Source organism: Pleurodeles waltl, chromosome 5, assembly GCF_031143425.1.
Source record: "Pleurodeles waltl isolate 20211129_DDA chromosome 5, aPleWal1.hap1.20221129, whole genome shotgun sequence".
NCBI lineage: Eukaryota > Metazoa > Chordata > Amphibia > Caudata > Salamandridae > Pleurodeles > Pleurodeles waltl.
In genome coordinates this window covers 537,702,807-537,718,444 of record NC_090444.1, presented here as the reverse complement: position 1 = coordinate 537,718,444, position 15,638 = coordinate 537,702,807, and the positions used below count along the sequence as shown (strand labels likewise).

General features: G+C 48.0%; 1 protein-coding gene across 7 annotated transcripts in view; it reads left to right on the top strand.

Moving 5' to 3' along the window:
• Window positions 1-15,638, top strand: part of PPP4R3B (protein phosphatase 4 regulatory subunit 3B) — a 428,645-nt gene that overhangs the window by 121,922 nt on the left and 291,085 nt on the right. For all 7 annotated transcript variants that reach the window (XM_069234360.1, XM_069234358.1, XM_069234359.1 and 4 more), the window contains exon 6: window positions 3,290-3,406. In XM_069234360.1, the coding sequence (XP_069090461.1) occupies window positions 3,290-3,406 (117 nt within the window). The remainder of the gene's footprint in view (window positions 1-3,289; window positions 3,407-15,638) is intronic.

Sequence of the window (15,638 nt, the reverse complement as noted above, 5' to 3'; positions counted from 1 at the left end):
GTCGACAATTCGTTTCTGGATCCTCTTGTCTCACAGACTCTCCTCCAAAGCTCTTCAACACAGGTGGTGGCTCTGTGGCTCTCCAGATGTCTGACCTGTCTTCTTTGCAACTGAGAATTCTTGGTCCCTCGCTGGAACTGCCTGGCTGGAAACCCTGTGCACCGTGTCTGTTTGTTGTTGCCAAGGCTTGTTGGCTCTTTAGTCTGAAGATCTCCTAGCTCAAAAAAGCCCCAGCCTCCAGCACTATACAGCTCCAGGAACGATGTCCTCTCTGCAACTCCTGCGGAGTGGGCAACCTTCTTTGCTGAGCTGCTGAGGTCTCCCTGCGACTTCCAGTGCCTTCTGGCAGAAGGTCCTACTGGGGGCGCCAATGATTCCTGCTGGTTCTCCTACTTGCTGAGGGATGGCCCTGACTTACCTGCAAAGGTTGAGTCTCCTGGACCTTGCTGCTTTCCAAAATTTTGCAACACTCAGTGCAATGCTTTCTTGAATGTGCCACGGCTTGTTGGTGGTTCTGCTGACCACTGACCCCTCTGTAATCCGAAAACCGGCGTGGACGACTCCTGGGAACCTCCTTCATCGCGTGGACTTCACAGCTACACTTCTTCGACCACCGTCCCAACAAGAAAGCATCTCAGAGAAGGGTGGGCATTGCCCCCTGCACCGCCTGGGCACCTCTGGGTGGTATGGACTCTGTACCCTCTTTCCTTAGGCTCTCTTCTGGAATCCGCACCTGGGTTCCACTGACCTGGTCTATGGGTCATGACAGCAGCTGGACAGCTGAGGTCCTTATTGACTTCAACAGGAGATTCTGAGACAGCTTCACCCCTATGCACCTGGACACCCTGTTAGAGGTCCTCCACTTCTCTGGGTATCCATGGGTGTGGGCACTCTTGAACTTCCCTTGTCCCAACAACAAGTTTCCTCCAGGTCCTCTGGGTAGAGTCCTCAAACACTCCAACCATGACTTTCCCACGTTGTCCTATGGACACCTAACACAGGATAATCTCTGCACACAGGCGCCTGGGGTAATCCTTCCTAATTACCTTTGGTGTTCTAGTGCATCCCTAGTCTTAAAGATCCTTGGGTGTTAGTTTTGGTTGGTAGTGATTTTCGCATTTCATTTTCTTAGTATGTGGTTTGGCCCACTGATAGGGGCCTGTAGCAGGGTCGGCACTACCCTGGTTTATTGCGATACCCCATGGAACATGGAGCAGTCCCCCGGGGGCACCCTTTCATCTTCCGGACGTGACATTATCCTGCATCAACCCGGAACTAAAAGATGTAAATCAGAACTCCACGGAGCGAGCGGTGTCTCAGGAAGCGAAGGTGGAAGTATCGGATGAGGAGAAGGAGAGCCAGCGTGGGACAGGACGGAAGGAGCGGCGTCCAGGATGCTACAAGGCGAAGTGTCACCCCGGGAAGACCAGTTGGCCACTAGAGCCAGCCACGTCTCCGGAGGGATGTGGCTCACGCAGGTATGTGCCTGCTTTCTGAGCCCCTCTGAGTATTGTTGGTAGAAGGATATTATTCAGTTGCGGGATCGCTAGTGTGTTTTTTTTTTTTTTTTTTGTTTAATAGTTTTCCCCTTCCTTTCTCCGCCACTACCTCTCCGTATGATTTCTTTTTTTCTTTCTTTTCTTTCACACACAAGACTGGCTCCAAAAAAAGGGTAGAGTGCTTTGCCGAACAGTCCCCTCAAATCACGAAATACTTACTGGACGGGTGTTCCCAGACTGGCTGTTCACCGGAACGTTTGTCTCACACTAAAAACACTTATTTCCTTAAGATAAGAATTGTCACTAATTTTAAAATTCCACTAGTTTGCTGGTGTATCCCTGCACTCCTTGCCCTATTAAAACTTTAATTGAGACAGACAAGTCCACTTACCTTTGGTTTCGGTTTCCCATTTTTCCTTGGGGATTCCACAACGGCGAGACGCTCTGACCCCGAACTCTTGCCAAATAGAGAAATAAAGAGAACATTAAAGGGATACTCGAACCGAGAAGGAAGAGGAAGAAGGAACAGGGCATGTACAAAGGAAAAGAAAGAAGGGAGACCAGAAGGGAAGAAACGAGGAACATATGACATATAGTGAACATCAGAGACTATATGGGCAGAATATAGTAAATAAAACATATTACAAAAGACCATCAAGCTTGGGCGTCTTCCATTTCCGGGGCAAAGAACCCCTACAGGGCCCATGTTATTTTATGCTTTTACTTACCTGTTTGAGTATATTTTTGTATGTTCATATCTCCGGTTAGAAGATTAAAAATTGTTACTTTAGTGTTGTAATAAATAATGCATTATTTTAATAACAGTGATGTGATTCTTTCTTGTGTACATCACTGACTGACCTGTGTGGCATCTGCATCTCCGTTACACCCTCCTAAATAAGCCTTAGCTGCTCTCCACAGCTACCCTTCTGAGAGCTCTGGTTATTTAGAACCTCCCACACTATCACTAAGGGTTACCTGGACTTAGTACAGGGTGCCTCACCCAAATGTGACCACCATCTACTGAGCCAGCCTCCTACACCCCACTCCAGTGCAAACAGTCCACTCCAGTGCAGAAGTCTGCCCTGCTCCAGTGCAAAACAGTCTGCCCGCTCCAATGCACCCCAGTCCAGTCTACCCTACACCAATCCAGCCCACCCAATCCATTCCCCTCCGTCCCACTCCAATCTGATCCACCTCAATCCAGTCCACCCCAGTCCAATTTACCCCACTCCATCCAGTTCACCCCACTCCATTGTACCCCTCTCCAGTCCACCCATCCAGGTTCAGCCCACTACCCACACTCCAGTCCAGTCTGCCCCACTCCAGTCCAATCCACATCAAGCCAGTCCACTCCACACCATTCCAGTTTTATCCACCCTGTCCAGTCCAATCCACCCCACCCCACTCCAAACCACCCTACTCTAATCCACCCAGCTCACCCCTCCCTAGTCCATTCACTCCATTCTAATCCACCCACATCAGACCGATCAAGTCAACCACACTACATCCCAGCCCAATCCAACCCACCTCACTCCAGTGCACCCCCCAGGTCCAACCTACTCTACCCCTTTCCAATCAACCCCACTACCTCTATTCACTCGAACCTACTCCACCCTCCTCTTTGGAAAGTCATCCATGTTTTATTCTGAAGTAAAAGCACAGATGAACAGTTGTTTTTTTTACTAAAAAGTGCTGCATCGCTGTTGTTACTCTTGTGTTAGCATATAATTGTTGGCGGGCAACCTCTAACTGTCTATAAATGCATGAAATCTGTTATTTTTACACAGGTCAATTTTTTCAAGGAGTTCTGTGCATTTTCCCAGACACTGCAACCTCAAAACAGGGATGCATTCTTCAAAACTCTGGCAAACCTAGGAATTCTTCCTGCTCTTGAAATTGTGATGGTAAGAATGTAACGGCTCAAATTTTATCCTACGGAATGGGTAAACTTAGCAATATCCTTGTTGTTGCCCATCAGGTACAATTTGATATAAATAATTACTTGATTCTTATATTGCGTAGCCCCTTACAATCAAAGTTACAATTCTAAGGGAATTTTATTATTTTCTGAGTTCTGCTGTAGAAAATTTGCGTAGGTTTGTAAATAGTTTGGGAGGTAGTTAGGCTCTTGTAGCTGTGCTTTCTTTCCCCATGATGGGCATCATATGATAACTTTCCTTTTGTTGTAGCTAGCAACCACACCTGGAAGCTACACCTTTTAGCATATGCAAAACCATATATTTACATGGCGCAGATACATGACCACAACAGCGACCCGCTGAAGGTGTGCCATAAATGTGCCCCTCTGTGTTCAGTGGGACAAGCAGATAGTCTTTTTCAGTCTCACTACATACTCTGCATATCAGTTGATTAATACTGGAAGAAGCAAATGCCATCCAATTCTGAAGCAGCCATCTAATTGCAGGGAGCTAAATCCTTGGGAATTCTGTCGTACTCAAAACAGTATTGAGCAAAGAAAATAGAGAAGGAAAAATAAACTAATTAAACAAAACTATTTTGATTATCTGCTTATGGAAACTTGGGTCTCTGACTCACACACCTAAAATCCTAGAAGGAATCTTGGTTCACTATCCTGTTTCTAAGCTAAACACAGCTAACTACAAAAGGTGACAGTTATACCTAAGAGAAGCATTACTTAATGTACAATAACTTAATAAAAATGGATGTAGGCTTTTTTTGTTTTGTTAGTAATGCCATTGATTCCCTCAAATACTCTAAGAATACTCTAACTTCCCTCCCTCTTAAACGAACACCTTCCCATCTGAGTATTTTGAGCTAGTGTCTAGTCTCAAAGTAGATTTTAATTAGTGGGGCAATCATTTATTTGATGGCAAGACAAAATAATTTTGTTCTCCTAGCTATTTTTAATCTGTCGCAGAAAATCAGCACCCTGATACAGAAATATGCCACAATGGACTATCACTTGGACAAATGATCTATCAGCTCTATCTTGTATGAATACATTTACCCTTCAAATAACACCTAAGATCATTATAAAACTGACCACATATATAGTTCACCTTGGAATGAAACTGATATTGACACATCAGTGAAGCAGAGCTGGGGAGTCTTTTTCCAAATATTGTTACAGTCAAAGCTGCGGTGCCCTTGATACTAATGTATTACCCATGCAGAGGCATGCTACATTTATAAAGACTTCAGTTTTTTACATTATTGCTAGCAATCCTGCTTGATGAACTGAGGTGATCACTACTTGTGTTCTTGCGTATGGTGATCATGAATATAATATTGCTCTGATGCTGTCTTTATTACAACAGTAATATTAGCAGCTTGGTTTAATTTTCATTGAACAAAATTAGTTCTTCTTGTTCCTCCATCTAGTGGCTGGATCCAGAATTGTCTTTGTAGTCTTTTTTTCTTTTTTTTTTTCCTTTTGTTTTGAGTGGGTGTCGAATCATCCATCATTTGGTGATATGACATCATGACATATTTGACTTCAGACACCTTCCTTGAAAATCCTTGAACAGTCTCCATCTTCAGATTCTTTTTTCTGTTGTTAGACCTGAAAGTATAAAAGGAGCTTGAATGTTGAGGAGGAAGAAACTGCACTGAGGGAATCGTTTTTGATAGAGAACAGCATAGTTGACCTCTGAGTATACAACTGGCATTGTGGGGGAGAAGAAAACTGAAAGGCACTGAAATACACGGAGAGGTGTGAAGACGAAACCCACCACGGCCATGTGGGTCCAGAGGATCAAAGTGGTGTATGGAGCACACCATGTTTAGGTTTTGCCCCAAGGCCCACCCTAATTATGCACATACGGACATCCATGAGGTCCGCAGCCTTTGTCTTTTAAAAGACCATTGCCCATTGCAACATGCACAGAATTCCAACCCAAGACCATCAGACCCAAGACAGAAACAGAAGTGGGCGTACTACCCCAGAAAATTCTCAGAGGGAAGACAGGAACGCTCTGGAGCTGTCAGATGAGGAAGAAGACACACTGGAGAACACTGAGGTGGCCTAGGGAGAAGCCCCCAAACTCAGTCAGCGAAGGGCACCCAGAGAAGAAACGCAACCGGATGCCGAGTGGCAATGAAACCAAGCACTAGGTGGCACCACAAGGGTGCTCATTGGTGAAGCCGAAAACCTCAGACTCATGCAAAATCTGCATTGATGAAGAAAGATTCAGTGCTGGAAGGCAAACGAAACGGGGTTGAATGATGGAACCATGCATGCAATTACCGCACATGCCTTTACAATACCGTCAGTACAAGGCATCTATCATTGCCACGCATGCATTTACAACAAACATTATTACAATGCATATGCCGTTAGCACCCATGCTTTTACCACAAAAGTTTTGTGTTAAAGGGATGGTTGGCAAAGACACATGCGTGGTAAAAATACAATGGGTAAGTATACAAATATGCATATATCACCTTGCCACCCAGTAATCCATAATCCCCCCAAAACCCCTTATCAAACTAAAACCCAACCACCCTAAAACACCCATATCCACCCTAAAACCTAGAAATTCCCTTGACACCCAAAACCCATACCCACCCAAATGCCAAAATGCCTTTAACACCCAAAAACCCATAACCACCTTAAAACCTAAAAATGTCCTTACTACGCAAAACCCCATACCCAACCTACAACCTAAAAATGCACTTAACACCCAAAAACCTATACCTACCCTAACCCCTAAAACCAAATATATAAAATAATACTTACCTGTAAACCTTTACCACGCATATGCCTTTCCCATTCATGTGTTTAAAATGAAATTTGTTGTGAAGGCATGCGTGGTCAAGGTACATTTGTGGTAAAGGCATATTTGTGGTAATGGGTTCGTGGTAAAGGTTGTGCATGGTTTTGACCGCGCTGTAATGGGTGTTTCCCACCAAACAGAAGCCAAAAGAGCCCCATGGATCCAAGCCAAAGGATACCACTGGAGACATAGCTTCGGAACCAGCCTTTGCCTCATGAGAGGATTGGAAGCATGTTGGAGGGGAGGGGGCGGGGCAAGACGTCTTTGAGGAAGAACACCTCAATGCTGACACTGAATAAAAAGGGATAAACAACTCTGAAGAAGATTCTCTCAATTTTGGGGGGTGGGGGGGAGAACAAAAGGAGCCTTGAGGCAGCTATGGAAGGCCCTCATGTGCAAAAAGATTCCCATGAAACCTCAGCAAGAGAAAAAGGCAGGAGGTTGCTGAAATGGAACCATCCCTCACACCAGAACCTCAGGAGTAGATCGAGGAGGAGCTTTTCCATTCCAGGAAAGAACAGTTCCTGGAACATGATGTAGTAAAGTGCCCATTTTGGACCTGGTCAACCCCCCTCCTCCTTTTTTTTTTTTTTTTTTTTTTTTTTTTTTTTTTTTGCTCACTCGTGCTAAGGGTGTTTTGACTGAGATGCACTGGGTTCCTGCTAAAGAGGTCGCCAGTGCGCTTTCCCCAAAACGAGGTAAAAGTTCCAAATTGTGTACACTTGGCACACGCTTTAGTACCACTGTAAGTCCCTAGCAAATGGTTCCCCTGGTTACCTACGTCCTGGTTACTAGTGAGTGTCTCTAAAAGCTGCAGCATGTATTTTGCCACCCTAAGGGGCTCTCCTAAAAATTGCACACAGCCTGCCATTGCAGGCTGTTTCATGGTGCAAGCCATGAAAGAACACACAGCATGACATACTCACGGTCTTCCATGCCCTACTCACTGCATCTAAGTATATGTGAGTCACCCCTACAGCAGGCTTTGAAACCCTAAGGCGCAGGGTGCATTATTTGATGTGCGGACAGATCTGCATGAGCAAATATGCCACTGTGATGTTTAGTTCGATTACTAGATATTGCGAGTGAACAGGGAAGCCATCTTAAGGTATGTAGTGGACACTTGTTATTACGGGTTTCCCAGCGACATAAGGGCTTCACTAAAACCTATGGTGTTTAGTATCAGACACCCTCGTCTTAATAAATCCAGACTGATGCCAGTCTTGGATTTATGATGACATGCACCCAGAGGGCACTTTAGAGGGTCCCCCTGAAACCTATCAGACCCTCAGTGTGCTGGCTGATTGATATCGACCAGCCTGCCACCACAGACATGTTTCTGACCCCCTGGAGGTGAGAGCCCGTGATCTCAGAGACCAGAAACAATATCTGCTTCAGAGGAAGGTTTAGTCACCTTCTCCATCAGGATGGCTAGTGAATCTGCATACCAAGGCCACAGACTTCTAAGTACCGGCCACCTTTGATATGCAACACTGGCTTCCCCGAGACTTGGGAGTTGCCACCCCCTGCCCTAGGGTGTGTAGTCACTCCGAAGGTAAAGAGACCGTTGTCTACTACCCTACACTCCCCTAAACGCCTTTAAATTATATAGGTGCCCTCTTGACACCAGACAAACAGATTGATCTGACAAAAGTAGGACCAAGAGGAGCTTAAGAAGCCTGAACTGCTAGTGAACGTATACGCAAACCCTGCCTGCCTGCTCTGGTCCTGACAGTTGCGATTCTCGACTCATACTCCAGCTGTGCATCCTTCAAAAGCCTCAGAGGGCCTCCAGCACTTCAAGCCGTCAACATCTCCCTTGAAGTGGGAGGGACACTTCTTGCTCACTGCAGGCACCAACCGCAATGTCTGGATCACCGTTCTGCTGACCACCACGTCCACCGACGCAGCAGCCTCTCAAGAGGTCGTCACCGGGCTCCTGAAGGTCAGATCCGCTCCCCACCAAGTGAGAAGACTCGGAGACCCACCGGAGCGACCCTACACCAATGCCCAAGGTGCCGGACCCCTTGCAGCAGCCAACGCTTGTTTGTAGTCCAGCCCGAACTCCAAAGCCGAAACCGAAGACCAGTGTTCGAGGGCTATCAGCAACGCAGGACATAGAGTAGTTCAGCTGCCCTGTTTTGTCCTCTTCTTGCAGGTACACACAAGGGCTGTGTATACCTTGATGCAGGAGCACCCAGTGTCTACGACCTGCTGCACCTGAGCTCCACGTCCCAGGTCCACAATAACTGACTGTGTTCCTTTGCTCTCAGGCCTCACATGATTGATTTGGATTGAGCCTCCATTGGGAGCTCCTGGACTTGTCCTCAAGTCCCTCTATATACAGTCTTTTTCCAGGTGGCCTTCCTTGTCAAACTACGCAGTGCGCAAGGCAGCCGACTCGACCAGCACTACTACACCCGGACACCCCATGGCAGGTAAATCTGCACTGCTGGTGTTTAGTGACCTTGCACCTACAGCACCCTACTACCTACAGGGAACTCCAGAGAACTGTCTTCAAAGACTCTTATGCAGTAACTGTACTTTATCCAAAAGAAGGTTTTTACCGCGTAAAATTGAGTTTGAGTGAAATTGTTGTTTGCAAAAATAGATACTGTGTAGGAAAGTCCTTATTTTTGGCATGGTTACACCCACGTTTGTTTGTTATTAGTGTGCTTAGACTGTTTTAAGTGGGATCCTGCTAATCAGGACCCCAGTGATTGTGCTGTCTTCTCTAAATTTGGTTGCTGTCGTACCCTTTACACCCCACAATTAGTATACTGGTGTACCCCTGTAAGTGACTAGTTTATAGTACTTGGGTACCCAGAGCTTTGGTACACCACGGGTCCCCCATGGGCTGCCGCATGTATTGTGCCACTAATGGTAGCCCAGGCAAAAGTTGTCTGTGCGTCTGCCATTGCAGCCTGCGTGAAAAGGTGCATCCTTTCACAAGAGATCATTGTAAGTCACCCCTATGATAGGTGTGAGGGCACCCCTGCATGAGCGGAGGTGCCCCTATAAACTCCAGCCCCATTGCACTGGACTTTGTGCTGGAAGCCATTTTACCTGTGTACTGGAAACAGGTCAACCTGTGTCCAGTTACATAATGGTAACTCCGAACATGGGCATGTTTGGTATCAAACGTGTTGGAATCATACCCCAATATAGTTGCCAGTATTGGTTGTATGATTTCCATGCACTTCGGAGTCTCCTTAGAGGACCCCCCAGTATTGCTCCTACCAGTCTTCTGGGGTTTTCCGGGCAGCCGGCGCTGCTCCACCCCTCAGGTTTCTGCCCTCCTGCTGCTTGACCAGCTCAGGCAGCGGAAGGCTTAACAAAGGATGTCTTGTGGGAGAGGGAGGCAACAACCTCTATCTTGTTAATAGGTGTTAAAAGACTTGTGAAGGGTAGCCTCCCCAAGCCACCGGTTTGCTATGAAGGGCACATTGAGTGCCCTCCTTGCATAAACAGGTTTGCACCAGCTCAGGGGCCCCCATTCCCTGCTCTGGTGTGAAATTGGACAGAGGATAGGTGTAGGAAGTTGGCTCTGTATGCACTATTTCAAAGTAAGGAATAGTAGTCCAAGGGTTCCCCTTAGAGGTAGGATAGTGGCAAAAAGAGATAATACTAATGCTCTATTTTGTGGTAGTGTGGTCGAGCAGTAGGCTTATCAAAGGAGTAGTGTTAAGCATTTGTTGTACATACACAGGCAATAAATGAGGAAGACACACTCGGAGACAATTCCAGGCCAATAGGTTTTTGTATAGAAAAATATATTTTCTTAGTTTATTTTAAGAACCACAGGTTCAAGATTTACAAGTAATACTTTAAATGAAAGGTACTTCACTTAGGAACTTTGAATTGGCAAAATAGCATATACAGTTTTCACATAAATGACATATAACTATTTTAAAACTAGACAGTGCAATTTTCACAGTTCCTAGGGGAGGTAAGTAATTGTTAGTTCTTGCAGGTAAGTAAACCACCTACGGGGTTCACGTTTGGGTCCAAGGTAGCCCACCGTTGGGGGTTCAGAGCAACCCCAAAGTTACCACACCAGCAGCTCAGGGCCGGTCAGGTGCAGAGTTCAAAGTGGTGCCCAAAACACATAGGCTTCAATGGAGAAGGGGGTGCCCCGGTTCCAGTCTGCCAGCAGGTAAGTACCCGCGTCTTCGGAGGGCAGACCAGGGGGGTTTTGTAGGGCACCGGGGGGGACACAAGTTAGCACAGAAAGTACACCCTCAGCAGCACGGGGGCGGCTGGGTGCAGTGTGCCAACACACGTCGGGTTTGTCGTTGAAATCAATGGGAGACCAAGGTGTCTCTTCAGCGAAGCAGGCAAGGGGGGGGGGGGCTCCTCGGGGTAGCCACCACCTGGGCAAGGGAGAGGGCCTCCTGGGGGTCACTCGTGCACTGGAGTTCCGATCTTTCAGGTCCTGGGGGCTGCGGGTGCAGGGTCTTTGCCAGGCGTCCAGATCTGGGAATCAGGCAGTTGCGGTCAGGGGGAGCCTCTGGATTCCCTCTGCAGGCATCGCTGTGGGGCTCAGGGGGGACAACTTTGGTTACTCACAGTCTCGGAGTCGCCGGGGAGTCCTCCCTGAAGTGTTGTTTCTCCACAAGTCGAGCCGGGGGCATCGGTTGCAGAGTTGCAAGTCTCACGCTTCTGGCGGGAAATGCAGTTGTCTTTAAGTTGCTTCTTTGGAAACAAAGTTGCAGTCTTGGGTGAACAGGGCTGCTGTTCTCGGGAGTTTCTTGGTCCTTTTGGAGCAGGGCAGTCCTCTGAGGATTCAGAGGTCGCTGGTCCTGGGGAAAGCGTCGCTGGAGCAGTTTCTTCAGAAGGGGGGAGACAGGCCGGTAGAGCTGGGGCCAAAGCAGTTGGTGTCTCTGTCTTCTCTGCAGGGTTTTTCAGCTCAGCAGTCCTCTTCTTCTTAGGTTGCAGGAATCTGAGTTCCTAGGTTCTGGGGAGCCCTTAAATACTAAATTTAAGGGCGTGTTTAGGTCTGTGGGGTTAGTAGCCAATGGGTACTAGCCCTGAGGGTGGGTACACCCTCTTTGTGCCTCCTCCCAAGGGGAGGGGGTCACATTCCTGTCCCTATTGGGGGAATCCTCCGTCTGCAAGATGGAGGATTTCTAAAAGTTAGTCACACCTCAGCTCAGGACACCTTAGGGGCTGTCCTGACTGGCCAGTGACGACTCCTTGTTTTTCTCATTATCTCCTCTGACCTTGCCGCCAAAAGTGGGGCCGTGGCTGGAGGGGGCGGGCAACTCCACTAGCTGGAATGCCCTGTGGTGCTGTAACAAAGGGGGTGAGACTTTGAGGCTCACCGCCAGGTGTTACAGCTCCTGCAAGGGGGAGGTGATAAGCACCTCCACCCAGTGCAGGCTTTGTTACTAGCCACAGAGTGACAAAGGCACTCTCCCCATGTGGCCAGCAACATGTCTCGAGTGTGGCAGGCTGCTAAAACCAGTCAGCCTACACGGGTAGTTGGTTAAGGTTTCAGGGGGCACCTCTAAGGTGCCCTCTGGGGTGTATGTTACAATAAAATGTACACAGGCATCAGTGTGCATTTATTGTGCTGAGACGTTTGATACCAAACTTCCCAGTTTTCAGTGTAGCCATTATGGTGCTGTGGAGTTCGTGTTTGACAGACTCCCAGACCATATACTCTTATGGCTACACTGCACTTACAATGTCTAAGGTTTTGCTTAGACACTGTAGGGGCACAGTGCTCATGCACTGGTGCCCTCACCTATGGTATAGTGCACCCTGCCTTAGGGCTGTAAGGCCTGCTAGAGGGGTGACTTATCTATACTGCATAGGCAGTGTGAGGTTGGCATGGCACCCTGAGGGGAGTGCCATGTCGACTTACTCGTTTTGTCCTCACCAACACACACAAGCTGGCAAGCAGTGTGTCTGTGCTGAGTGAGGGGTCCCCAGGGTGGCATAAGATATGCTGCAGCCCTTAGAGATCTTTTCTGGCATCAGGGCCCTTGGTACCAGGTGTACCAGTTACAAGGGACTTACCTGGATGCCAGGGTGTGCCAATTGTGTAAACAAAAGTACAGGTTAGGGAAAGAACACTGGTGCTGGGGCCTGGTTAGCAGGCCTCAGCACACTTTCAAATCAAAACATCGCATCAGCAAAGACAAAAAGTCAGGGGGTAACCATACCAAGGAGGCATTTCCTTACAATAGGGGAGTGACCACTCCCCTGTCCATCACCACCCTAGGGGTGGTGCCCACAGCTTCTCCGGGTGACCATTTGATTCTGCCTTCTTGAAACCAAGATGTGTGGTAGCCCCTGTAAGCATTTGAGTGGCCTAGTCAGGCAGTTGATGTCACAGACTCTTCATGATAGGTGGTCACCTTACTGGGTGACCTAACCCCCTTTTAGGGCTATTTAGGGACTCCCTTGAGGGTAGGTCCCCAGATTTGACGTGCAAGATTGCACCAGGACTCCTCTGCATTGTTTACTTCATCCTCTGGCCACTGGAACTGCAACTGGACTCTTCAGGAACCGACAAGCTGCAACTCTGGCGACAACTTCGCTTTACAACATTTTCTCAGGCTCCTTCCAGCAGCTGCAACATTTCCCCGGCTGTCCATCCTCTGAGGTCAGCGAGACTTCAGCCTGCACCAAGAAGTAAGAAGGAATCTCCCTTGGAGTGAAGGAGTCACTCCCCTGCATCTGCAGGCACCAACTGCAACAACGACTGGCTGTGTGGATTTGCTGTCCTCTGGAACTGCGTGGATCCTGCATAACAGGTGGTGGTCTGGAGTGGTCCCCTTGGTCCTCTCTGCCAGCTGTCCAACTTGGGAGACAGTGAAACCCTTGCCTCTCCTTGAGGGACAATACCCCTGTGCACTGCAACTCTTGCAGCTACCAAGAATTGTTAGCTCCTGCTCCAAGAGATCTGCAGGCTACGTGTAGCCTCAGCCCCCAGAACATCATCCTGCCAAGCAAAATATCCTCTCTGCTGCTCCGGCGACTCCCCTTCAGGTGTGCTGACTGAGCCTCACTGCGATTTGCTGTGCCTGCTGCCAGTGGGTTGCCTGTGGGGCCTCAGACTGCTTCTGTTGGCCCTCCCAACTGCTGAGGGTCCCCTCAGACTCCCCTCCCTGGGTCAAGTTCCCTGGGCCTTGCTGGTCCTCTTCAGCCTTGCAACTCTTCTTTTGCTCCTCTTGCATGTGCCAAGGCTTATTGGTGGTTTTCTTGCAGCACTGACCTTCTGTGACCTGACAACTGATGTGCAACACCACCTGCACTGCTCCAGGGACTCCTCTTCAGCTCCTGGGCTCCACAGCTGATCATCTTACCTCGTTGGCCTGGTTCTGCATCCACTGAAGGGTGGGTAGTAGCCCCTGCCCCCACTGGACACTCCATTGTGGACTGGACTCTGTCCCCTTCCTTTGCAGGTCCTCTTCTACCGGAATCCACCTTTGGTTTCTTCCCGTCTGGTTCTGCACGTGCATAGTGTGTACTCTTCTCCAGTTGGGGTGACTGCCAAATAGTAATCTAGTGTTGTTACTATAGTAAAGTACCTTTTTAGTTTAGTAACACTGTATGGTTCTTTCATGTGTGATGAGTGGTGTGTGTCTATAGTAGTATTGCATGAGTATAGGTAAATGCCACTGTTGGCATGGTTACCCCCTACGTTTTGCCTAGTGTTGATGTCAACTTTGATTATAAGTGTGCTGGGACCATGCTAACCAGGCCCCAGCACCAGTGTTCTTTCCCTAAAAATGTACCTTTGTTCCCACAATTGGCGCAGCCCTGGCACACAGTTAAGTCCCTGGTAAAAGGTACCCATTGTACCAAGGGCCCTGTGGCAAGGGAAGGTCTCGAAGGGCTGCAGCATGTATTATGCCACCCTGGGGAGCCCTCACTCAGCCCATGCACATTGCCTTGTAGCTTGGGTGTGCTGTTTAGGAGAAAAAGACAGTCGACATGGCACCTCTCTCAGGGTGCCATGCCCAAAAACCACTGCCTGTGGCATAGCTAAGTCACAAAAGGCAGGGTGCACTATACCACAGGTGAGGGCATCGTTGCATGAGCAATATGCCCCTACAATGTCTAAATCCATTCTTAGACATTGTAAGTGCAGGGTAGCCATAAAGAGTGTATGGTCTGTGAGTTTCATTACGAACTCTACAGCACCATAATGGCTTCACTGAATACTGGGAAGTTTGGTATCTAACTTCTCAGCACAATAAACCCACACTGATGCCAGTGTGGGATCCATTGAAAAATGCGCACAGAGGGCATCTTAGAGATGCCCCCTGTATGTTTGCCCAACTGCCACTTTCAGGCGAGTTTCTGACCACATGGGGTGAGTGTCTTGTGCACTCTGTGGCCAGGAACAAAAGCCTATCCTGGGTGGAGGTGCTTCACACCTTTCCCTGCAGGAATTGTAACACCTGGCTTTGAGCCTCAAAGGCTCAAGCCTCAGATTATAGTGCCCCAGGGCACTCCAGCTAGTGCAGATGATGTGGCTACTTACCCGCAAACAGACCATAACTGGAGTACCACCTGTCTCCATAGGGGCCCACATTATTTTGGCTCTTGTTTGACCTCTGCACCTAACCAGCCCCATGCTGCTGGGTGCTTGGGGTCATCTTGAACCCACAATAATGGGCTACCTATGCCCCAGAGACTAAACCTGTAAGTTTGTTACCTACCTCAGAAACTGTGCTTTACTTACCTCCCCCAGGAACTGTTGAAAGTTGCCCTAAGTGTCCACTTTTAAAATAACTTTTTGCCATTTTAAAGAAAACTGTATGCATTGTCGATTTGATTCAAAGTCCTGAACTTACCTTTGCAAAGTACCTTCCTTTAAGGTACTTACCTGCAAACTGAATCTTGTGGTTCTAGAAATAAAATGAACAAAATATATTTTTCTGTAAAATCCTATTGGTCTGGAGTTAAGTCGTTGAGTGTGTTTCTTCTACTGCTCGTGTGTGTACAACAAATGCTTAACACTACCCTTTGATAAGCCTAACTGCTCGACTACACTACCACAAATAGAGCATTAGTATTACCTATGTTTGCCTCTATCGAGCCTTGGGGGAACCCCAGGACTCTGTGCACACTGTATCTCATTTTGATATTGTATATTCAGAGCCAGAGTCCTACAATGAGCTTTAAATGTCTCCTAGATAAGTCTTGGCTGCTCATCCACAGCTACCTCTAGAGAGCCCTGGCTTCCTAGACACTACCTACACTTCACTAATAGAGGATACCTGGACCTGGTATAAGGTGACAACACCATAGGTGTCCACCACGCACCAGACCAACTTCCTACTGCATGCAGCAGAGGAAATGCAAGCTGGCCATACGCCTGGTTACCTTGCATGGCACATTCACATAACAGACTGGGCTC